Source organism: Ornithodoros turicata, chromosome 6, assembly GCF_037126465.1.
Source record: "Ornithodoros turicata isolate Travis chromosome 6, ASM3712646v1, whole genome shotgun sequence".
In the NCBI taxonomy this organism is placed as follows: Eukaryota; Metazoa; Arthropoda; class Arachnida; order Ixodida; family Argasidae; genus Ornithodoros; species Ornithodoros turicata.
The window spans coordinates 44,421,341-44,446,955 of NC_088206.1; the positions used below are offsets into that span (position 1 = coordinate 44,421,341).

General features: G+C 45.4%; 1 protein-coding gene across 1 annotated transcript in view; it reads right to left on the bottom strand.

The window, feature by feature from the left end:
- The window catches only part of LOC135396588 (aprataxin and PNK-like factor), a 56,258-nt gene extending 33,345 nt beyond the window's left edge, over positions 1-22,913 (bottom strand). Inside the window, exons 1-7 of the mRNA XM_064627632.1 lie at positions 22,515-22,913; positions 21,697-21,771; positions 18,161-18,324; positions 15,197-15,258; positions 14,938-15,087; positions 14,102-14,257; positions 2,988-3,184 (exon numbers count right to left, since the gene is read on the bottom strand). Coding sequence (XP_064483702.1) covers positions 2,988-3,184; positions 14,102-14,257; positions 14,938-15,087; positions 15,197-15,258; positions 18,161-18,324; positions 21,697-21,771; positions 22,515-22,610 — 900 coding nt within the window. The 5' untranslated portion in view covers positions 22,611-22,913. The remainder of the gene's footprint in view (positions 1-2,987; positions 3,185-14,101; positions 14,258-14,937; positions 15,088-15,196; positions 15,259-18,160; positions 18,325-21,696; positions 21,772-22,514) is intronic.
- Between the last annotated feature and the right edge of the window lie 2,702 nt (positions 22,914-25,615).

The following is a 25,615-nucleotide window of genomic DNA, read 5'->3' on the forward strand; positions in this document are numbered from 1 at the left end:
ATTTTGCCGCTTTATACGATATGTTTTGTATTGTTTTAATCTTTAGAATTTCTTTCTCCTGTTGCCATCGAGGGCATGATCTTGAAAAAACTGGGTGATCGCCTGCACAGTTTAAGCATTTAACTGCATTAGTACAAGATTCAGGTACATGGTCTTTTCCCGCGCACTTTGGGCAGATGGCTTCGCCACGACAAGTTTGGGAACCATGCCCAAAGCGCTGGCATTTAAAGCACCGCCGTGGATTTGGGATGTATGGACGTACTTGGCAATTAAGGTACCCCGCTTTAACTGTGGATGGGAGAGAATGCAAACAGAACGACAGTATAATGTGTTTTGTCAGGATTTCTTTGCCTTCCCTACGGACCCCTTGCGAAGACAAACCTTCTAAAATTTCACTTTCAGAGCTTGTAAGTAAATCATCATCTGAGATAACACCTTTCACGGTGTTGAGTACACGATGTGGGGTAACACAAACGTCCGTTCCAGCAATCTGCTTGGTGGCTTGCAACGCGTCACTTTGTTTCTTTGTCTGTACCTCAACTTGTAGATCTCCAGAAAAAAGCTTTTTGGCTGAATAGCCCTTTCCTACAATCTTTTTGATGTCTTTTGCAATCATGAATGGAGATATTCTGCTCATTGGCCTCTCAGCGTCGGCTGAATGTACCACCAGAAACCTCGGGAAAGATAACTCTGATAGTGAGTGTTCTGCGTGTTTCTTGTCGACCTTTAGCGTGACCTTGGTGCGACTCCTTTTCAGGGGTTGATCTTGTTTTTTGTGATTTTCAGAACCCATGAAGTGGAAAAGAACTATTCGGTACTCACGTTATGCTGCCCACCACCGAGCACAACCAGAGGACGCGGTCAACGCACCAGCATCTCGGCAAGTACTATACCCTAGAGCAGAGTACTCAGAGAGGTCAAAACGCTGCTCGAGGTTGGTCCTTGCCACTGCCAAGACTTGGAGAGGGAAAGGAAAGGGGGTATAGGAGGAAAGGAAAGAGGAATAGGAGGAGAGGGAAGTGTAAAGGAGAAGGGGAAGTGACTGAACTGCATAGTCCTGGTCGGACCTCCCAGGACCTCCAGACTACGAGAAGTCAGGGGCCAAAGCGGTGTGTTCCCTTCCCAAAGGGGCCCTCACAGGTCCAACACAACTTCCGGGTTGGCTCACCCGCCAGGACTCCCATTTCCCCGTACACGGGTGAGCTACGTACAATTTGACGTAGGGGTCTCGACTCCCACAGCGACCCAACCATAATGTGAGAGCGGGCTGCTGCGACAGGTCGGATCTGCCGGGCGATGGGGGCGCCACGTTCCCGACGCCGGGGCGATAACTGTACAGATGATCTCGAACACATAGCGCTGTCAAAGAAAAACTGCCAGGTTTGTGTTACAAACGGACTGATCTTACAATACATTGCCTGTTTCTGACACAAACGTCATAGCAGAGTGTCAGTTTCCCTTTGACGGTGCTATGTTCTAGCGATCATTTTTGTTGCTATGGTGGACACCCTGTGTATAGCCGAATCTGATTAGCATATTATATAATATATGTCACTTATTGACTGCTACCCAAAACTGTCGTTGATCCCCAATTTTTATACATATTCATATGTATGTCACACATTAGGAGTCCTAACATTTTTCACTTACTATCTGTTGCTATTTAGTGACTCGAGAAAATCCAGATCATTGTTGCATGGCACGACTTTTTCAGCAAGCAAGAGGAAGTCTACGAAGCTGGTAAATGAAGAAAAAATACGAAAAATAGCTTTTGTGTTCATGCACAACATACAAAGTTTCGCACTTAATTCCGTGTGAACCGTTATTTGAACCGGTAACCAGTATTTTTTTTACCGGTTTGGTTCCGGTTCAGCTCCAAGATGGCATCGACTCTTTCGGTTCGGTTCAGTTCGGGTTCGGCCAAAAATAACGGTTTTCGGTTCGGGTTCGGTTCGACTCTCTGCACAGAGGAACATCACACAACGGGAGCCGGCTAGTACTATGTGATATTACGCTGTATGACGGTCAACTTATGAGTGCATAAAACCGAACTAGAGCTCCTGGTGAGAGAGAAATAGCCATGGCCATTTTGTCTCATGCAAAGATCAGAGAATGCAACAATCACTTGTATATGTACTGCACAGCGTTTCCCACGTGCCTCCGTGCGGCGGCGGTGGAGTGACCAGGGACACTGCGAAACTCCTGTTGCTTTTCCCGCTCTGTAATCTGGGTTCTATACTTTTAGCATGTATAAAATTTATAGAATTAGAAAACTAGTATATAATATTGAACAAATACAAATTTTCTCATTAAAATTGGATGTGGTGTTTTTCAGGAACCGGCTTACAAACTTTGCGCCTGGTACCGTTCATGGTTCTAACTAATATATGTATAACCTCTAGTGCATTGTCTACGGCCTCACAAAATGTATCATTTGACGGCGCTATTAATACGCTTTCGTTCAATCTAAAACCCATTAACGTCAGTTGTACATTGCTCTTCAAATGAGGCTGGGAAGTTTGAGCAAAATTGCGCTATAGGTGAATTTTGCCATTTTTTATAAATATTGTGGTGCGGAACACATTCTCATTTTAGCAAATGTTCCAGTCCTGTATGTGTAGAATGCACGAAAAAAATGTTGCATCTCTTACTTCTAGGTAGAGCAAATGAGGCACCCTCAAAGTGCTGTGCTGCTCAGACAATCCGTAACGCTCACAGAGTGCACATTTCATTTTATTTTGCGACAACCGCTGCTATCTGAAGTCCGAGACCAGTGCTATCGTTCATCACAGGGGTGGTGCTTTCACATAAAAGATAATCACAAAAATCAAAGAACCGAAGGGGACCGCCTTGCCTGAACAGAAATGATATCACCCCTATGTGTGTGGCCAAGGCATGTCTGAACAGTGCATGGTGTAAATGTCACCATAATCAAAAGAGAACTCTTCCAGCACATAGGAGAGAACACAGTCAGAGCTTGCACATACCTTCCTTTTTCTACTGGCCCTTTCCCAGTCACTGGCGGAATCACTGTCTGACGATACGTATCGTCGAACTCGCTTCTTCTTACGGTTCTCCTCCTCCCAGTCACTTCCCGAGTCATCAACTTGCCTTCGCCTTGGCCGCGGTTTCGCCTCCTCCGAACTGTTGCCCCACTCATCGTCATCACTCGCTACAAAGTCATCTACAGAAAAGAATTGCACACCACAAATGTTCATCGTTCCCACACTGCATTTATGTTTGAGAAGGAAGAGTGAATAATTATATAGAGAGAATTAAAAGCAGTAAAAACCTTCAGTGGGTCCTATAAAACAACAGTAGATAATTAAATAATTTGTGGCTTTATATCATGAGACAACTATCATATAAAACAATGGACACAAACAAGAAGTATAATGCATATGTACAGATCACTGACTTTCAACAAATGATTTTGTTGACATTCGGGGCGTTAAGTAGGCGCTCCTCTTTTGGCGCACTCAAATCGGGAGCATGAGGCACCCGGAGCGGCCTCTAAACAGTCAAAAGCAACTCTGGAGCTCTACACTGCTCGCTCGCTGATGCCGCTTCCTGTTGTCTGCTCGTGCAGTGCACAGACGGAGGATACGTCGGCTTAGTTTGAACCTATAGCAGCGTTGGAAGAGACGACAGTGGTTGTGAAGACTTTTTCTTGCAACAGAGAATGAAATGGAAAAGATAGGAATTTGTAACGGACACAATAGGAGCTGTTTACTTTGAAGATGACTACATGGCGTGAAGATGTATGCATTAAAGCACCACATTTCCCGCGAATAACCGTGCAATATCCGTGTGGAAGTTGTCCACTAATAAAAAAGCATGATAACAGTTAGAAAAATATTACAATTTACTGCAATCGGAGCATTGGGTGACATAGTGAGTCCATATTTTTCTTCCGAGCCCACACTTTGAGGGTCGTCCTGCCAGCGCTCAACAGGAAGTACGTCATGAAAAATCTCAAGCACCCGGGCGCTTGTCGTCTGCTTCCATGCATCCATTTGAAACGGGAGCGTGAAAAGTGGCACGGAGTCTCACACTCTCGGGTGCTCGAGTGCCGATTGTGTCGCGTTAAGTGAGCAGAGTCTGAAACAGAAAAGAATCGCACACCACAAATGTTGCAGCTGAAAGTTGTTCATCGTTCCCACACTGCACTTATGTTTGAGAAGGAAGAGTGAATAATTGTACAGTCAAACCTCGTTACAACGAAACGCAATATAATGAAATTCGCAATAGAGCGAAATAATTTGGATTCCCCGGGCCGAGGGCCATAGAGACAAAGGTATTTTAACTCCCGCCACAACGAAACACTTTTTAGCCGCCCACCCATCCCCAAGCGCCTACTTAACGCACCTATTGTTGCCCTTTTCTTAAATGCCTCCCACTCTTCGATGCTGACAAGCTGTGTTACCTTTATGGTACTCCTCTTAAATATGTCATTGGTGCTCTTATAAAAAAATAAAAGAGATATATTTTGTTGGAGTAAATAACAGACTTAGTGACACATCCGTAATCCTTTTTCCCATGTAAGTCATGGAGTTTTCCAGATTCACTCCACAACGTATGCAAACGTTTAATGTGCTGTGTTTATTCGTTTTTCTTCTGCAGCATTCTCTTAATCTAGTATTTGCATTGGAGGTCTTTCCTACATGCCCTTTTCCTATTCTTAATTCCAATGCTTATTATGCTAGTAAAACATCAGATTCCAGAAAGTGCAACACTGATAAAGGGACAAGCACAGAGGTGGTGCTGCTTTGTCAGCAACAAGGTGCAATTTCTTGAAAATCAGCACAATGTGTCATTTTGTTCATTCATGTGTTCTCTTCTTCACCCTTTGTTCTAAGGACTGTACTGGATAAACTACTCTATGGCCCTTTATTACCTGATTAGTGATTACTAATCTTCACCAAACAACAACCAGCTGTTATGCTTTCTAGGAAGTTTACTACTACTAGGATTATTATTATTATTATTATTATTATTATTATTATTACTGCTGCTTTATTACTACTAGGAACTCTACTGCACCTTTCATAAAATTCACTGTGCAGTAGTATTGACAAAATGTTAGCCTTTCTGGATGTTCTCATAAAACAGTTTCTGGCCTTTCACACACCATCTACAGGAAGTCCAGCCAAATAGAGCTGTACCTCTACTATAAGCAGAGCCCCCAGCTTTCGATGAATGTGTGAAATTTTGCACAGTCACACAAATTTTGGCCATTTTCCTTAGAATTGTCTGTTTTCTGCAAAACTCTTGCTTTCTTAAAAGAATTATGCAAGGCTTTAAATTGATCTGCGACATTTTCGCGGGTTAAACTGGATTAGTCCCAACTGCTGGGAGTGCAGTAGTGCAAAATCCCTGACAATCCGCTGACTTTTCCAGTCGCATGAAAATGACCTGACAATTCCCGGTTTTCCATGTTGGTAAACACCGGGAATACGAATCGAATAATGCTACTGTCAAACCGAACACATCTTGTGTGCTGCCATGCGCTTGCGGAAATGCCACAAAAAGGTACACCATGTGCATGTAATGATATGTTGCATCGAGGCAAGAAGCTGCGTGGGATTGTGCTAGGGTGCCTATTTTCTGATTGATAGTAATCACATCAATTAGCCACACATGAACTTTTGCAGTCAACCACATTCACTTTGGAAACATAACTTCTATAACCGACCATAAAATTCATAATGATGAATACACCTTCCTCAACATGCACAGAGTTTTCGTAAGAAAATCTTTCCAGTGGTGTAACTGACAAGAAGCTGCCTGTAGTAACTCTTGGAGCAGGAAAAATCCGGTTTTGTAGCAGCTTTTACAGTCCACAGAGCGGAGTGTACCACTTTCTAATTTCCTTGCATATGGTGCAAACGCTGTTGTATATCAAACTTGTTTTTGGCATAACATTGTGTAAAGCACTAGCCTCGTGAGCTATCATGCAACTAAATAGAAAAGGTTCCAAACATACACCCCATCATTTATTTAAACAAAGGACAAAGTACTAAATTTTACATGAAATCTTGGAACATATAGCTAGAAGTATCATTTCTTAGCTTCTTCAGGCTTTTCTTAGGGGCTTGAAGGATTGATAGGGTTGGAGCTTCTTGTGTGTGTGTTTTTTTTGTTTCGTGTCGGGTGGATTAGCAGGTCAGCGAGTGGGTTTGGAAGCGCTGCCGGTGATGTTTGAGGAGGACCATCGCAAAGTCTGAGGCGGTGTGACACAGAGAGTATGGTTCCCACTGAACTTTGTAACCAAAATTCAAGGGTCTTTCAAGGACCTCTTAAAGCTCAGCTCTTAAGACAGCTCTCTCCGCTCTTAGGACAGCTTAAATTATGTAGGATGTAGCTCATTTTATGTAGGATGTAAAACACAGTTTACGGCCGGAGCTTCAACATTTCACACATACACAAAAAAGCATTTACAACCAACAAGTATCGCACGAGAGAAAACACAATAGTGATCCATTCACAAACGTGACTGACGACTCCTGAATATTAAATATCATAGCAGAATTGTTTAATACAACACAAGGCTCCATTCATTCCTCGCTGCCCATTCCTATTGCAAGGAGTGCTAACTCCTGTGATTTCGAACTATATAGTTCAGTACTATAGTTAAATTACCATATTTACTCTAATCTAACGCACACCTACCAAAACGCGAAATAACTCGATTTTGACGTGCATCATCCTTGAGGGTGCGAAAATATGCCGTAAACATAAGGTAGATAACAGCAAGAAAGGTACCTATTTATTACATGCAGTCATCGTCAGAGTCACCACTCACTTTGCACCACGGCATGTCATCCTCCGTGCTGCTAAGCGCGTTCATAATGCAACATTTCTTGAAAGAATTCTTGTCGTCATGATTTCCGTTTTCTTCGGCAATGTCAATGACAATCTGCTTAAACGCGGCCTCGTAGTGGGCCCGCCCTTGCTCCATCGTAACTGATTGTGAAAAAGAGGCAGAGGAGCAGGCCTCCATCGCTATCTTCGGGAAAATTTTGGGACGCGTGGTCTCGCTTTTTGCCACGTGTCGAATGCAGAAAACTGGGAACAGAGATTGCTATCTCCAAGAGAACCACAGGGCACGTGCTTTCGCTTTTCACCACGTGAATGTGACCAAAGTGCAGGCGCTGCGCTATCTCTCGCGGTCGTCCCAGATTCTAACGCGCACCGCTTATTTTTGCAAAGGAAGTTGGAAAAAAAGTGTGCGTTAGGTTCGAGTAAATACGGTATACAGTCAAACCTCGTTACAACCAAACGCGACATAACGAAATTCGCGCGATACAGCGAAATAATTTGGATTCCCCGGCAGAGGGCCATAGAGATCAATGTATTTTATCTCCCACTACAACAAAATACTTTTCAGCCGATGACTCGATACAGCGAAAGAACGAGATAAGGTTTATGACCCCAAAGCCGATTTCAGGGTCACGAAAACAAAGGGCGCAAGCTGCATCCTGTTCCCGCGACGAAGGATGACACGCGCGATTAGGGTCGGGAGGAATCTGATGCCTACAAAAGGATGTCTGAGTCATTGGAAGGTTTGGGATTTTCCTTCTGAGATTTCTCCTTTTCACGCTGGTTTTGAACTGTCCGGTTGCAGCCAAGTACAGGACGAAACGAGCACGAGACGCAAGGCACCAACGTGCACGTGGCGCCCTATGTGACGAAATCAGCCAGATTTTCTTGACGGGGACAAATATGTCGTAGCAACGAAGAGCCTTACGGAAGACCCACTGCCACAGGCGTGCTTGGAAGGTGTGCAGGATCGCGACACGATATGAAGAACGCTGCGGAGGCTTTGGCGGCGTACGGACAATGCGTGACAGCGCATCTTCTAGGCAGACGCAGACGCGAATTACCGGCTATTTCATGCAAGAATAAAATGCCGTAGGTGCTGTTTGGCGCTGTATTTGTAGTTGCTGTAATTTTTTTAAAGAAAAACTTTTCCGTATCGCAGTGGGAGTTATCGACGCTTATGTACAGCGCGCACCCTCGCGGAGATCGCCATTCGTGACCTTCAATTCGATACAGTGAAATGTTTGATACAACGAAAGAAATTGCGGTCCCCGTGAGTATCGTTATATGGAGGTTCGACTGTAGTTCCGACTCCGGGTAAGTATAATTATTTGCACTAGCAGCGCCATGAGAACAAGAAAAAGATGCAAAATCAAGGATTTTCAAGGACCGTTGGAAAATTCATGGGTTTTCCAGACCTTGAAAATGGCATTTTCAAATTCCAGGGTATTCAAGAGTTTCAAGAACCAGTGGGAACCATGAGAGAAGGACTGCGACATGTTGCGACTTGTGAGAGGCGGGAGCGGTGCCATGAAATTACTGGTCGTTGGCCGAGTGCAGAGTGTCACCGCCTAGCATGTCCACAGAGCAATGAGGCACCGCGATGACTTTCGATATGGTCTTTGGGTGGTCGTCAATCGATGTAAAATTTGGGATGGTGAAGGGCTGAATTGATCATGATATCGCTGACTTCTTTCTTTCATTATTCCATTTTAGCTGAGTGAATGAACTGTGCTATGAGTGGCGTACAGACGTGGACAGATGGAGAGAGGACAGCAGGGACGAGTGGGGGACAGAGGGCTTAGTATGCGTCCAACTTCAAGGAGAGCCGTGTCGACATTCGTCCAGAAAGTCTGCCAGAAAACCCAGGGAAAACCTCAGAACAGCCGGTGCCTGAATTTGAACCCACGTCACTTCCCAGTCTCAACGTGTAAGAGAGTTGGAGCATGAGGAACACGTTCACGCACAACAAAGACTGGATTACATGCATGAAATCACATACACGAAATCAGACGCTCTCATGAGACTCCCTCAATACAGTTGGACTTCTCAATAATGAACATTGATTTAACGAAATCCTCTGTTTAACGAAGATTAACGAAGAATTTCTGTCGCTCGTACGTGTCCCCGTAGACGCCAATGTATTTTTGTGCTCCATTTAATGTAATACATTCGTTTGGTTGCTTCTATTTAACGAAGTCTCTGCACTCTGAAAACCTTCTGCACGTGTCTTTCTGCTTCACCACGAAGAAGAGGAGGAGAAACCTTCCCCTCTCCATTGTCCTCATGCGAGTTTTCGTTGGTTGCCACGGTTGCGCACAGCATAAAAGGAGCGTGTAGACATGTGCGCCGCCACCACCGGTATTTTTCGGTACGGCGCTGCTGTTTTGAAAACGGCGTCAGGGCCTCTTCGCACCAGTTTTCGGACACGAAAACGCGCATGGCTGGCCTCTCGCGAAGTCTTATGTGCGTTTGCTGATGCAGATGACAGTAGGTTGCGATTTTGTGCTGTTTTTTACTTGTGTTTGTTCGCGCCGCTGACGCCGACGGTGGTAAAATGAGCATGACTCCGTCATGAAACGTCTACGTGATATGTACCCATTTCTCGTTCCTTTCGGTATTCAACAGCGGTGTACTCTCGTTCTTTCCGGAATTGTGCATCATGTGTGTCATGAGTGCAAGTGAACCAACCAAGAAACATTGATACACGAGTGCGCAAGAGAACCAGGAGAAAGCAGTAGAGGCCACCCGGAGTACTAAAGTTACGAACGCTCCAAGCGATATTGTGCATAAATTACGTATTACCTAGCGTTATGTGATGAATAAAGCTTGATATTTTGTGCCCTTCATAGCTTGATACCTGTTTTATGACAAATGGTGTTTTGCGGTACACGTGGCGCAGGTAGTGGCGGCGGCCATCTTTGTCTCACTTGGCGTGTTCCATTTAACGAATTGCTCTATTTAACAAAACAAAGAGCCAGCATTTGCAAATTCGTTATATGGAGATTATATGGAGGTTAGGAATTAAACAGCGTGTATCATTTTGCAAGTTCAAACTTTGTTACAGGTCACCAAGCGCAGCTCAGTGGGCTTTGTATGCACGGTGAACACATGTGTCAGACCTTTGAATCAATACGATTTGTCAAAAAAATGTCTGTTTTAGCCAAAAGTGCTTTAGTTATTTTAGAATATGAATATAGCTGGGCGTCAGGCATGAAAACCAGTAGAAGTCAATGGTAGCCAGGACAGTCCGAAAGTCAAGCCAAACAAGAAGGCTCCTGATTGGCAGACTCGTATGCATAACGTCATATTCTCATTGGCCATGTGCCCAGCGATGGGTGAATTATCTCAAACTGTGGGACCTGGTCTCATGCCACAGAAGGATTCTTCGGAGAAGTGTTCCTTAACAATGGAAAGAGCAACCGTACAACTTTGGGTTTCGTTTTCACTTTCATTACACGTCCGGCAGCCCCTTTTGGAGGAAACATAGAGCAATTAGTCAGAAAAACACGCGTTAGTAGCAGCATGTTGCAGGATCCACTTTTTGGCACAAATGGTGCAGCAGTTCCCTTACTGTTGTTCTCTATGCATGCAGATGTTGCACAAATAAAATGAATCTATTGGAAAACGATGACGGGAGCGCGGGGCTCGGACATCAGCTATTTGGCATCATCTGCATGCGATATGCTTCATCCATTCTATCCATCATCATAGCATTTAATGGCCTGTTTGACTGAACTCCGAGTCCCTCTTTATTCTCCTACAGTAATTTTGGTGCCGAAAACAGGGAAGAGGGCTCTGATCAGTGCTTGATTCAGACCATTAAGAAGTTCAGAAGTTGTGAATGGAGCGTCTTCGGAAACAACAAACACCGGTGTGTGCGAGGATTATGAAGCTTGCGGACAACATACAGTCACTTTTCCAGCGATTTCCTCCACCCAGGGAGGAATCAGAAGTACGTCCTCACTATGAAGGCTTCAGTTCTTGCAGATCTTAACTGAGAGATATCTGTGATCATCGATGATGATGCGATGGAAGATGAAGCCGAAGAGTGCGACAGATACCTGTAGGTCATCACTAGAGGTCACCGACTGGCAGCGCAGCGTTATTGCAACGGGCCCTATGCGGACTTGCCAGCTGTAGTCGCTTGAGGATCAACTGGCCAAGCTTTGCCACAATCGGTGAGCCTTCTGAAGCTCATAGATCCTTTCACTGGAGGGTTGTCCGCCTGGCAATCCTTCTGGGACCAATTCACTGCAGCGGTCCACAACAACGTTGCGCTTTCCAATGTCGTGACTTTTCAGTATTTATGGTCACTGGTCAAGGGCAAAGCTGAGTTAGCTATTCCTAAAGGCCTGGACCTCACCAACGACAACTACCCAGCAGCTGTGGAAATCCTGAAGAATCAGTTTGGGAACAGAGAAAGGTTGGTTTCCAAACATCTCAGCTACTTGCTGGAGTTCCCGATGATTCGCTCTGCCGATGACGTAGTGAGGTTGAGGCAGTTGCATGATACACTGACAGTACGGATACGCAACCTGAAGAGCTTGTCTGTACCAGATAGTTCCTATTGAAGAAACTTCCGCACTGCCTTGAGCTTGAATTTTACAGGCACTGTGAGTGCCAGACGGTCACAACATTCGAACATCCGAGGCTGATTCCAATGAACTTGGCGTTTTACTGACTTTTCTGTGAAGAGAAATTGAGTTCAGAGAGCGCTCACTGGGACGGAAGAATCTGCAAGAATCTCTGATACAAGCACCTTCCGCAGTCGCTCTGTCTTCCTACACTGAAGTATCACCTGAACATTCACCTGTGTACTCTGCAGCTCTAAGCAACATTCAGTGAATGCATGCACTACCGTTTTATTGCCTTTGGAGAAGATTTTAAAACTCAAGAAGTCTGGTTCCTGTTTCTGTTGCGGAAAGAAATATCATGTAGCTAAAATGTGCCGATCGGCGTTCAGGATAACTTGCGAAGAATGTGGAGGAAAGCATCTTACAACACCATGCTGCAAGGCTCCTACATCATCTACAAGCGAAGAACCTGGAGCGTCTGAAGCACCTGGACAAGCTCCTTTTGTTACAGCTAATGAGACAGTGGAGATAGGTGGTCTCAAATGAGATCAGCTTTCTTCCGAGACCCTCCAAGTACCTGCTGCTGTACAGAGGGGCCAGCAGCGAAGGGCTAAGCATGGAACATCGAAGAGACATACCATGGGCGACTCGGTGAAGAAGCCTGTGCTAACCGACCGGGTGCCCGGAATTGTCAAAATGGTTAACGCGAAGAATGGCTATGGTTTCAGCAACCGGAACGACACCCACGATGACGTCTTCGTTCATCAGACGGCCATTACCTGCAACAACCTACAGAGGGTAATGCGCAGCATACGTGAGAGAGAAGTGGTCGAGCTCGACGTCTCTGTTGGAGAGAAAGGTCGCAAAGCAGCCAACGTGACTGAGCCCAATAGAGAAGACGTTCCAGGAAATCCGTATTCTGCAGGCCGGTGTCGTTTTCATGGACACTGGTTCCTCAGACCACGTCGCTTGATGTCCCACAGAGGGCCACCACCACAGGAGTCGGAAGACCTACCCCACATCAAGCATTTCATACCACAGCGTCGAGGACCCATGCCGAGATATTTTAACTACTGTCGCCTTAGAGGTCTACCACGAAACACCCCTCAAGATGACCTTCGCAGGGCGTATGAGTACGAAGAGTATGACGACACCAGAGACCAGCGAGTAGAACTGAGACCACCAAGAATGTACTCCAGAAAGTACTTCAGGTGCCTTCGCAGACGATCAAGGAGCGAACATGACGACGTAGAGAGCCATAGGGACAACGAACCACGTTTAAAAGATAGAACGGTGGGCTCCTTGGGAAGGACGTCATTTAGGCTGTGTCCACGACCTCGGTCGGCTTCACCTAGGCAGAAGAGAGACAGAGGCACCGGCGTTGGAAGGAATGACCGTGTTCGCAGCAGAGACCAATCATCGGGAGAAAGCATCATCGAGACTGTTCGCAAGCAACGATGCGAAAGGCGGACGAGGATCCCAGAAAGGAAGAGGCAGCGCAAATACATTGTGGAACTGCCTTCAGCTCATCGTCTACTGTGCACTGCATCCAACACTGGTGCTCTTGGTATCATCTGGTAAAGCAAGGGGCCCTTGCTTGTGTTGTTGCACTTTCTCTTAGCAGAGATGGCCTAGTACATGCCTGCAACATAAAGCTACCTGACGGAGACATTCTACAATGACCAGTGCAGCACCTTCACAAGCTGGAACAACGCTTTGCATTCAGCACGTCCCGGTAGTGTGTTGGAAAACGATGAAGGGGGCGCGGGGCTCGGACATCAGTAGCGTGACATCATCTGCATGCGATATGCTTCGTTCATTCTATCCATCGTCACAGCATTAAACAGTCTCTTTGACTGGACTCGGAGTCCCTCTTTATTCCCCTACAGCATCAATGACAAGGTGTTTGGCGGTCTACAGACGTCCTGCTCCTTAAAGCCGCCTTGCGAGCACACTCCAACTCTTCAGCCTGGACTGAAGCCTTACCAGTTATCCTTCTCGGCCTGCGGTCGGTTTTCAAGTCTGACTTGGGCTGCACTACCGCGCAGCTGGTGTACGGCACCACCCTTCGCCTTCCTGGCGAGATCTTCGCGCCTGCGCCCGCCAGCACCGTTCCCGACCCCACAGACTATGTTTCTCGGCTGCGAGCCGTTTTCGCCGACCTGCGTCCGACGCCCCCGCGTCACACCTCTGGCGCTAGGGTCTACGGTCATCGGGACCTGCTCACGCCTCAACCGCCCTACAACGGACCCTACCCCGTCATCAGCCGTACACCGAAGCACTTCATGCTCCGCATCAACGGGAAGGACGACCAAGTTTCTATTCATCGGCTCAAGCCGGCTTACACGGAAGCCTGCTCGCAGCTAGGCTACACCATTTGTCAACCCCAAGCGCCCGCAAGTCCCTGCCCTACAGCCTCCGTCCGCCAGCTTCCGCCGCGCCGCCAGTACTCTGCACGCACCATTCATGGACTTCACCCATTCACTAGGAGGGGGGCAACTGTAGCGGTTCCAGCGCCATCGCCATACAGCGCCATCGCTATTCTCTCGCGCCGAGCCGTTTCCGGCACGATCGCCTCTGGAATAAATCACTTTTTTGGATATCACGCAACATGAAGGTTGTCCCGCCTGTTTCCTTCACACCCATTAGCTTACTTTGTAACTTTTCTTTGCGTTGTGAAACAATGTCATCAGTCACCTCACCTAAGGAGATCTTCTGCATGGTGCCACGATTTCTCCGAGAAGAGCGTCCTGCTGTTTTGGTGGGTGCATACTCCTCTTCGTCTGCGGACTCGTTATCACTCTCAGAGAAAGTGTACCTGGGCTTTGCTTGCCTCATTTTCGTTGGCTTTGGTGTGGCTGCACAAAATCAACGTTCCATTTCAGCAGCATTAGAGGCATTAGTCACTGCCGTTTACGTAACTTGTTTCAACTTCCCCGTAACCACACATTTTTTTTACCTTTTCATAAGGCCACAGAAAACAAGATTCATTACACAAACGGATATTAGGGTAGTAGTATCCAGAGCACTAAATTCCATCTCCAAGAATTTTGTTTGTTTGCCCAAAGACCAAATAAGAAAGAAAGCTGAAATGACATTGGAAATGAAGGAAAGTGCTAAAGCAACAACTCTGCAAAAGCCCATAGTGATGACTATGCAAAAGGGTTTTTCCAACGTTTCTTTCATCATTCCCTCACTCCACAATACATCACCTTCAGTATACGAAATGTTTGCAATAACTTGTATCCATGCATACATGTTAGTGCTTTTACAAACTGCCTGCACAACTCAGCCCACTGCCTGTATGTGTTGTTCTTATCTGTGTGTGTGCATACTCTCTCTCTCTCTTTTTTCTACTGCCCTCATGAATCGCCTGGCTTCACTGCACAGTGTGACCCTTAAATGTGTACTAGGCTCTGGTTTGGAATGAAACTCTATCCCACAGTACATCAGCTGGAGTAATGAGCCACCTCTATAGGGTGTTGAAACCTAATGCCAGTCTTATTGGGGAGAAGCATATTATGTACACATCTCTCACCTGCAATGCTTCCTTTCTTGGCAGGTTTGCTTTTAGCATTGTCCACCAACCACTGGGGCAGCGTTCGTTCCTTACGAGAAGCAACCTTCTTGGGCTTGGGGCTCCTTTCCCTACCATTTTCCGCCGGCAGAGAAGGTTTGATGTCTGGTCCTGTTGTGGTAACCACTACCCCTTTAACTAATGCACTTTTTGTATAAACATTAAACATATATGAACATTAAACATATACCGCTCAAGCTAAAGTTAATGCAAACATTACCATCTTTTGTGATTTCTTCAACATCATGTTCACCATTGCTGTCTTGTGCTCCCAGTCTGGAACTGAAAATAAATTGAAGTTCCGAACTTGAAAGCTGCCTGTACACAGAGTATAAGCTGACATTCAATGCACACCAAAAATTGTATATTTGCAAATGGGAGGTGCAGGCATTACGGAGTCTTTTTTTGTCTTTACCTGCAGGCAGGACTCCAGCAGTTTAGTGGCACGGTACAAGTTGCATAGACACACCATCGTCTGCAAGGGAGTGTGCACACTGTGTGCTGTGTTCTCAGCACTCATTAAAGAACTTTCAGGTGGGTAAAATTTGTTCAGAGATGACCGCAACACATAGACAACAACATCAACAACTGTAGTGTTGCACATGATCGTAGTCATCTCCCAACATTAAGCCACAAATTATTGTTATCTTACGTTGCCACTTCTATCAACATTTCAGGCAGCTGTATTCAGACAGACCATTCCGGCAAGTTGTATGGGCTGGCAGTTGTGCGTGTTTGCAGAGTTCAGTCTGCATTCCCTTTTGAGCTTCCCTACCTGCATCACTGACCTGTGCTTACAAGTAAGGGTGCCGTGAAACATGATAAACGCTCCCCTATATCTGCCAACTAAACTGATTTGACCCCGAGAAGGTCTCAGAAAACAACTCAAAGTTTGTTGTGGCACAATTTGTGTTACGGACGAGCCTGCTTGTAGCGATAGTGGTGGGAACGTGAAATTTCAATCCTCATATCGGAACATAGTTACATATCAACTTTTGCTAAATCACCAGTCAGGTGTTACCTGTGTGTTTCGTCCTTTCTGTATGTTTTTAGCGCTTTTAGTACTCGGTCAGGACCCCGCCAACCAAGCAGAATGGTACAAGAAAAATGCCACCGAACATGCACGTTTGTTGATAGCATGAAAACATTTTATCTAGCTCTAGACTGAAGCAGCTTTGTGTCACATTCCATGAAAGCTTATCCAATGACAGCGTAGCAGCCGATACCATGCGACACTCGGCACCTCTTGAAATCAACAGGGTTGGTACAGATCCTTTGGGAAATTTTTCTAGGGTTTTCAAGGACCCACGTGGACTTCTTGGGATAATATCTCTAGGCTTAGAAATAGTTCTATACACAACTGTTGCAGGAAACATCATTACAGAAATTATTACAAAATATAAAAGCGAAAGAACTGTGACAACGCTGGGACGCGCTGCACATTAGTTTCGTACACTCGACATAGCATTGCCACCGACTGTACAGTGAAACCTCATTAATACGTACCTGCTTAAGCCGTAATTCCGCTTAAGCAGTACTTGCGCTGAATCCCCGTCGCGACTCCCATTGAAACCAATGTATTTGCTACCCACTTAAGCCGTAGCTGCTCGCAGCCTCAATATCGGTTAATGCATACTTTTCGTCCTGAAACAAACTGTGCAGAACAAAAAAACTAGCTCCTCCCATACCAGAAACAAAGATTTGGAAGCACGTGTCTCCTCCAGAGACGGGGCGACGCCAGTACGTCACTCCTGCAAGGAGAGGTCATTCTCCTCTCCTGAGTGGAGAGGGCAAGTAGGCTCCGAACCTCCTCCCCCTCCTATAGTTTCGTTTCTCACTTCTTTGTCACTTGTGTTGGCTTGTGGGATAGCGCCATGCCACCGTATCCTGAACATAAGGAGAAACTGGACATCATCCATGCCATCGATCAGTTTGCCAGAAAATGGGGACTTCTTGAACAGCTCGACAGGAATGTATGTGGATTTGAAGCCGCGATCATTGCTGCAAGGCTGCCTCGGTACGAAGCGAAAATAATGGACTATCTTGTTGCAAAGTCAACAAACGGCGATATCTATCCTCATTTTGTCGAACATGTTTCATTTTTCTTTCATTAGACAGGTACGCGGACTTGTATTTTGAGTTTTTGGTTAAGCCGTACTACCACTTAGTACGTAGTTTCTTCGCATCCCCGCCAGGTACGCATTAACGAGGTTTCACTGTATTGCCATTCCTTTCCGTCATATGTAGCCACTATCGGATGGGGCTGCGACACACTTTTGTTGCTTCCATCAACCTCAATTGCGAAGACGCCTCATCTCAGGCTCTCCAACATTGCATTTTGCGCGGCCGCAGCCATTTCACCGATGATGCCAATGGTCTTCGTCCGTCCACACCTGTAGCGCTTCGCTTTGTCACAGTTTGGGAACATCTTCCGGAACAGTGGTCACACGTGGTCTCTTGTGCTCCGTGGCTGGTTATGCTCAACCAGAAAACCCGTGAAAAGGCACTTGGCACGTATGAGGAACACGTGCAGGTATTTCTTCTGTTTGGTGGGAACCATCGGAGGTGACAAAACTACTGTACGAGACTGGACTGATGATAGGACAACAGTAAGTCTTCTCGAGAAACACAGACACAATGAAACACGCGATCTGCCGCGACCTCCAGCCATGAATGGTCATGCCCCAAACACGTGTTACGGGCTGTCTAATTCTTTAGGAATACGTTTGCGCAGCTTTTAAAGAAAAACGAAAGAAAAAAAGCCCAAGGCCCCAATTTTCCGGGAGATTGGAGGGCGCTCCGTACAATCGGGAGACTGAACGAAATTCGGGTGTCTCCCGGAGTTGGCAGCTATAGTATGGGCATCTTTTGGTTGTCCCCGGCTCTCGAATATGGTTTTATTGTTTTGGCCAATAAAGTTTCACTTCGTATCAAAACTGTCAAAACTAGCAGAAATACCCATATTTAGCTGTGGCACAGTGGGCAGTGAAATGTTTTAATAGAGCAGTGTCCTCCAAGACTGCTTTTGAATCAGATGAGCACAAACCAACATATATTGAAAACATGGGACTTCCATTCAGGCCATATTGGAAACAAGATACAAGAAGGCCATAGTTTGCAGACATTTCTTTCATGGCAAAATGGGACAACGGTCCTGCAGTGGAGTGCACTCACTGTTCCATACCTGGAAATATCCTCTGGGGAGTTGGCCACTTCAATAATGTATTTGTAGTTGTTGGGCAACAGTGAAATGGAATCCCCAGAGGACAGTGTATGCTGCTTGTCCTTCTTCAAGACCTTGGAAGGACCATTGCCCTGGGCTTGGTAGAAGCAGGGATTGACGTGAGTCTGCAAGCATGATATGCATAATTAACACAAGGCCCTACAGCACACCATTGGGGAGCAGAAGTAGTCTAGTGCTCGTGATACAATTTATGAGGGAGTAAAGATAAACATTTTCTTGATTCTTGTGAACTGCCATCAAATGATAAAACCCACTACACTTGCTATACATGAAGGTGTCATCATCTCCTTTATCAAGAATTAGGAAGCTAGACAACACAAATTGATGCTGCTGGTTATTGTCAGATGCTTTCAGAAAAAGCTCAAGTCACTGAAAAAGTGACTTCAGTGACTTTTATCTTTCATCGTTTATTTCTTAGGCAACTTGAGGCCTTGTATGTGATTGTCCCTTCTATGTTGTTCCAGCCTCAAAACATCAGTTCTCTCATGTAGACTTAATAAAGCCTGCTCGGCAACACGCGTACGGCACTTCATAGCCGGGAGCCTCAATTCAAGCACCACTAGCATTCAATGTGAAAGTAAACTGTACAATTACTTCCTGAGATAAACCTTTCACTGATGACCTGAAATCTGATAAAACTAGACAAAGTCAATACGATCATCCCGCAACTTGATATGCAATCATCTTGCAAGCACTACACTATGAAACACACATTTACATGTACTGCTCTGCAAAATACCTTGAACGTAAATTTTGTACGTGCAATTTTCTTACGATTAATGAATAAAAACAGAACAAACAAATGTAAGCAATCAAGTTTCAAATTTTGAAGCACCCCATAATAATCGAAGCACCGCATAATAATCAAAAGTAAAAGTGCTGTTCTGTAGTTTTGGTCTTAACATGAGGGTCTCTGTTTTGATGGTGAATGTACAGCTGTGTAGGGCAGGACACTCATGATTTATAGCATGTTATGAGATTCCCAGTATTGCACATTTTCATGCAAATATTAAAGGGGCACTTTGTAACAAGCCAAAGAAATTAGGCAAACGTCATACCGAACACAAGCCACACCCTCGATACCTTCATGTTCATTTTGTGTGAGCAACTAATACGTTTTGATGATAATAGCAAACCTCTGGAGCTTTGACCAACACATTAGACCAAACTGGACACTTCGTCATTGTCTTTATGGTTATCGCATTGAAAAAATAGTGCAGTTTGTCATCTTTCAATGCTGCTAGCACAAAAAGTGACCACCAGTGGGAGGAGCTTACGAGCATGCCACGTCACTGCCACGTCACAATGTGACATAGGTGAAAACTTCCTATATGTGTGCAGACCTCGGCAGTTTTGACCCTCGCTCACTCAAGTTCACTCACCGCCAGCCCAGTCCTCAGCTAGCTCAGCTCTCAGCTCGCTCACCGCCCGCTCACTTCTAGGCTCCCTCACTCACTCACAATGTGTGCATTGAGACAGCTTCTGTAACAGGAGCTAACCGTCGCCCGCCCATAGCGTTTGTACCTTCATACAGACATACATACCTCAGCAGTTTTGACTCTCGTTCACTCAAGTTCACTCACTGCCCGGCCAGTTCTCGGCTCACTCACTCAAGTTTCACTCATCATCCTCTCGGCTCGCTCACTCACTGTCCGCTCAGCTCTCGGCTTGCTCACTCACGCTCAGTTCATTGGCCGAATTGAGCATGAGTGAGCGTGCTCATGAGTGTGTTTTGCCGAGGTCTGTACGTGTTTACCCAATTCACGAAAAAATGGGGACACCAAATTTGTTTTTATAATATAGCACCTCCATATCTTTCTTTTTTACAATACCCCGAAGGAACTGCGACATCATGGAGGTGTCGTGCAACATCATGACAAATCACATATTAGAAATCGTATCACATTATCATGAATATAAATTATGATTAAGTGATTTTTTTGTCAATTATTACAGGGGTTCCCAACTGGAGGGGAATCCCCCCCCCCCCCGGAAGTTCAAGGGCATCCGATTCGTCTTCGCCCACACTCTGCATAGTATATCATTCTCAGGAAAGAAACATCTTCCTCACCAGGAATGCCTGGACAGTATGTCACGATGGCTCCTAGGTGCGCATTGTACGCACAGGCTTTGAAGCAACAAGAGTCTCACACAATGAACAGTGCTTTGAGGAAACTCGGAAAAGAGAGTAAAATGGTTTCAATTTTTATGTGTGCATTACTTTGGAGTTAATATAAGGGGGATAATGCTGTGGTGAGTGGGGTGCATAGAGGAAAAGAGGTTAAGAACCACTGAAACAGCAATACACAGAAGGTGATGCAGCTTAGGGCTTAAAAGGTACAAGAAATTAAGGGGGAGAATTGCTAGAGCAATGACAGGTGCTGCCATTTGGCTACATCCACTGATCTGCTCTACGCTCCTGGGCGGCTAAAAGAAATGACACAAACCAATCGGGGTTTGAACCCCCAAAACTTCGTAAGATATGAATTTAGAATAGAAAAATTTTTAAATGTGTGGCGATATTAGACTTTGTTGTGCAACACGTCTATCTACTTTTCATGCATATCCTGTATCCGTGCTATGTTTCAATTATTACTGCTCTATGTCTTGCTGTGTGCTACATGTTTATAACAGCTTGTGCTAGCAAAATGCACTGGAAACACTAGCAATAAAGAAAGAGAAAAACCCTATAAATGAATCACCTAGTAAGCTCTGCTGGCATGATGCTGCCCCACAAATAACTTTCAGAGAGCTCAGTTCCAAAATGAGCTAAGTCATTTTTTGTCTAAAATTGACAGAGGTGGCCCCAGCGGCCCTGCTAGCAAGTTTAAAACGCTGCAGTACCCCAAACAGCTCTATCTGGGTCCAAAATTACAGCACAAAGACAAGGTTCGTGTGGTGATGGGTTGGCCCGTTTTGGAAAGCATGTCTTTGTCATGGAGACTTCATTTCAAACTATTCTGTCACAGTTGCAAACAGTCGCTCTTTTTAAATGTTGAAAGCTACGTCCATTATTAACTTTTCATTAGAAAGGCCATGTCTGCAAACCTTTGCGAACCTCTGCAAGTCTGACTGGAAGAGGCTCGAACGGCGTGGACCAGCAGGTGGAACTGCGAACCTCAGGCTTGCGAAAAGTTAGTGACCTGTGAAAACTAGTTCCCTGAAGTAAACTCTACAAAACCACCCAGGTTGCAGCAGCATGTTCACACTGACAAACCCGTGAGGGGGGGGGGGGGCGGATATGTTTATTAAGAAAAAAGAAAGGAAAGGTAGCCTGAGCGGTGCTGAATGTGTCAGACTGATTGCAATGGAGTGGCAAAACCCAGGCTACTGCAAAGAACACTTGCATTTCCAAACAGATTGTGAAGGTAAAAGACTTGGTTCATAGATACCACCAGGTATGGTATCCTACATCAGGTAGGAATATGTGCCCTCTTCTTGTTTTCAAAGTTTGTATGAAGTATTGTGGCACTCACCGGTGTAATAAGCACCTCGCCATCCTGCAAGACCTCCAAGATTGCATGATTCCTTGATACCTTCTTGTCACTGCACTGCAATTATACAAAAAATACAGAGAATGAGCTTTGATAGCAAAATATTCAGTTCACACTGTACCACTGTGGCAGCACTTGTGGGTGTTTTGCAGACCAGAAAAATCAAAATGATGCAAGATTCACCAGAGCAGTGTACACACACAGGACAGTGATAACACAGCAATAACTCGAACGTGTGTGCACACACCACGGCAAACGCCACAAAACTGGTTACTAGCATTTCGAGTCATCCATAAACTGAGGTAGTCAGGTGCAGTTTCGATATCTGAAGACAATACTCACTAATCCAAACCTGCTTATTTGCTCAGTTAAGCAAATGCACGAAGGTGCTCACATGTGTTCTAATGTGCTATACTCAATACCTCTGTTAATTTATTTGCAAACATACTTTTTGCCCCTGTAGATTACAGAGAATACAAGCCATTTAGTACAGCAGTTATTTCATTTACACTACGCTTTATTTCCTTCTTGTGCGATGTGCACATAAGGATTCTATCCCACGCAGATAGGAATTGATGTTTCTGTGTAACTACAAACGCCTGACGTGAGTTCCGGTCAGTAACCCAAAGTATGGCTTGGAGCTCAAGACACCAAGAGAAGCGTCAAATCGATATGGATCTAATCACGCTTCGTTCGGGATGTTAAAACCCCTAAAGCATAAGCGTACACTACGGCATGATCGAACTGGACGCTGCATGCGTATCTAAGTCTCCATGCGTTTCATTCAGCGTCGAACTTACTTCGAGCAATGGGCCCCTGCCGATGATCGTTTTGCCGGTTTTAAGCTCCACCACTTTCTGCCCCCCCATAACTGGTCTCAGGGTTACTTTCTTCATTGTCTTATGGCACCAAAGTCATCACATTGCGAATTAATTTACTTCCACGCCACAGGAACGTTTTCGAATTTACACATCAGCGTCGAAGACATGGAAACGCTATTCTGTGAAACTTGCCGACATCGTGTATTAATGCGCAGTAACAAACATTCGCAGAACATAGTACCAAGGTTTGTGGTGCACGAAACATGAAAAACGCAATAGGCGAAGTGCTTTTAAAGTAGTCTAACACCAATAATTCGAAAATCCATTTGCAGCAGTGTGATACTAAATTCAATGAAATGCTGTAGGACCGCTTCGGGAAACACGGCGGCGTATTAGCGGAAAGGCTCATCACCTTGCCGCGCATGCGTGTGCTCCACGGCTCTACGAGCACTCGTGAGGTCATGCGTGTTTGCGTCGTCTGCTATGAGATAATTCTGCGTGTTTTCCCTTCCCTCCTTCGGCGTACTTTTCTCTCTCTAGTATATATGTATATAATATATTTTTTTCTATATTCTTTCAAAAATTATGCTTCTGTCTCGTGTGCACAAGAAAATCAAAAGAAACACGCACATCTACCGCAAACAAGCGTTGCCTGGTGTTTCTGCTGAATCCGAACTGAATCGAACGAGTAGGTGGTGGTGGTGGCGGCGTGCTATTTCCGAGTGATCTGCCCGCCGGAATCGACCGAGCAATTTTCGCCACCATTTTGTGGCTACACCAATCAAGAGATAACCTATCGGATCATAAAACTAAAAATAAACACGAACAGAAAGGTTTAGTAAGTTATTGGGAACATCTTCGTCGAAGTTCACCGAAAACAAAGAGTCGATGCAATTTTTATAATGTAAGAGTATTCATTCGGGTACCATTTTTAGCACTTTTAAAGTAGAATATATCAGGTTTCAAAGAGTATCCTTATTGTCATTTCTTTTTTCTTTTTTTTTTTTTGTAAACATATATATTTAGCCATACTGATAAGTAAATTTATAGTATGGATGGAGGTTCTTTAACAGAAAATCAGGGTTTATCCGAAGCAGCAGAGTGTCTCTAATTCCCGTAAATCTGAGTTGTCCGTTTGCGTAAAATCGTTGGGCACGAGTTATGGTTCTTTAAAAGATCATGTAGTTTGTTTACCCGTTTGCATAACTGATATACTGATTTTCATAATTAGTAGCACTCGTATATTAATCGCTGTAAAATATTTCTGAATTCCAGCACGGGCAAGGTTCCAGGCAGATGTTTCTGTTTTTCTTTTCTAAAGCAACTACTAACGAGGACTATAATATCGTGAGTAATCGCGCATTCAGTGACCGTAGATTAGAATATCTTTCTGGCACCGGTATGGTTCCAGCGTGTGTGGAAAGAGAGATGCAGATAAGGAAAAGAATATAAATGTTTGTCGTTAGTCCTACCTACTAACAAATTCCTACGAAAACACAATACGTTCTGCCTGAGGATTGGTGCATGATTGGAGGTTGGAATGTATTGTTGTAGTGTGTGTTTGGACGAAGAACCGATCCTACGTTGGTCGGGATTTGTCATTAGGAGTATGCGGAAGTTGTATCGGTAGCATTTCTCAGTGATAACTCCCCAATCTGCTAGTAGGAAGCCCTAAGCAGCTAGAAGTGTGTGTAAAAATAGTTTATCAGCGACACGGCCGAGCGGGCAAATGCATCCGCTCGTTGCCAAGGTCGTGTTGAAGACTGGCCGGTGGTAGAGACAAATCCTCCCGTCTTCCAGTGGTGTCTGAGGTGGTTTCCCATGACGCATACTAACTCCCCTGTCCCCCACTCTTTCCTGCTGTCCTCTCTCCATCGGTCCAAGTCTGTACGCCGCTCATACCCATAGCCGCTTCGCGGCGCTAACACGGAAGAAAAAATGGTTTATGGAATCAGAATACCGATGGTTTCATACAGTTCCCGTGGTCGTGCAACCTGTAACACACAATATTCTGTTGAATGTTTCGCAGATCCTAAGGCAACGTGCTGTTGACAATAACGGGAGCTGGCTGTGATCGAATACGTCGACGTCATTATGGATCTGCAGAGGAGACGTTGTTCCTCCACATGAGTCCTGACAGGTGACAAAGGAATATCCCAGCGGGCAGATATCCGTGGCCTCACGCTAGGATGGTGCCGGTAGAACTGGCTGGCAGCCGCAGTGGCGCGGGGCAGTAGAAGCGCGTCGCCGTCGTTCACGGCCCGCCACGTCACTCCTCCCCTCTGCGGTTGAGGTTTGGTAGTTGAGGTCCGCGGCGATACCTTGAAGAGGAGAAAGAGGACGTGGGTGATGGACGGCTGGGCATTCGCCTTGTGATCGTGGCAGTTGATGAGGCAGCAGCGTGGTGGCATGAACAAGCGCGCTGTGATCCGTGCGACTGAATGGTTGTTGAGTTCGTTGGGCTCAGTTGAGCTCAACGACCTGTTAAATGCGTTGAATGGTTGCTGAGTGGGCGACAGTACCGCGACCGGTACGAGAGCGTAAATGCTGGTTGTCGCCAGAGTGTCGGGGAGGACCACATACGTTGGGGTTGGCATTCCAAAATGAGGGAAGATGGATAGTGACGTGCCCGATGCTGGGTCGTGCGCCCTGCTGGAAAAAGTAGACCCGATCTCATTAAGCGCCCGCATCAATTTCAATGAGTTTCAATGAGAATGTATGCATCCAATTTATTTAATGTGAATATAGCAGGTATTTCTCATTGAAATATTGAGAAGTGTTGCGGGAAAGCTGACTTTATGTTTGCGCGCTTGAACAGATGTTGTGGTGAAGGAGTCTTCCAGTGAACTGGGAGCTAATTTGTCTAATGAGAACCAATGAGAACTGAGACACCCAATTCATTTAATGTGAATAACGCAGGTATTTCTCATTGAAGTAATGAGAAGTGTTGCGGGAAAGCTGACTTTATGTTTGAGCGCTCGAACAGATGTTGTGGTGAAGGAATCTTCCAGGGAACCGGGAGCTAATTTGTCCAATGAGAACCAATGACTTTCAATGAGAACTGAGACACCCAATTCATT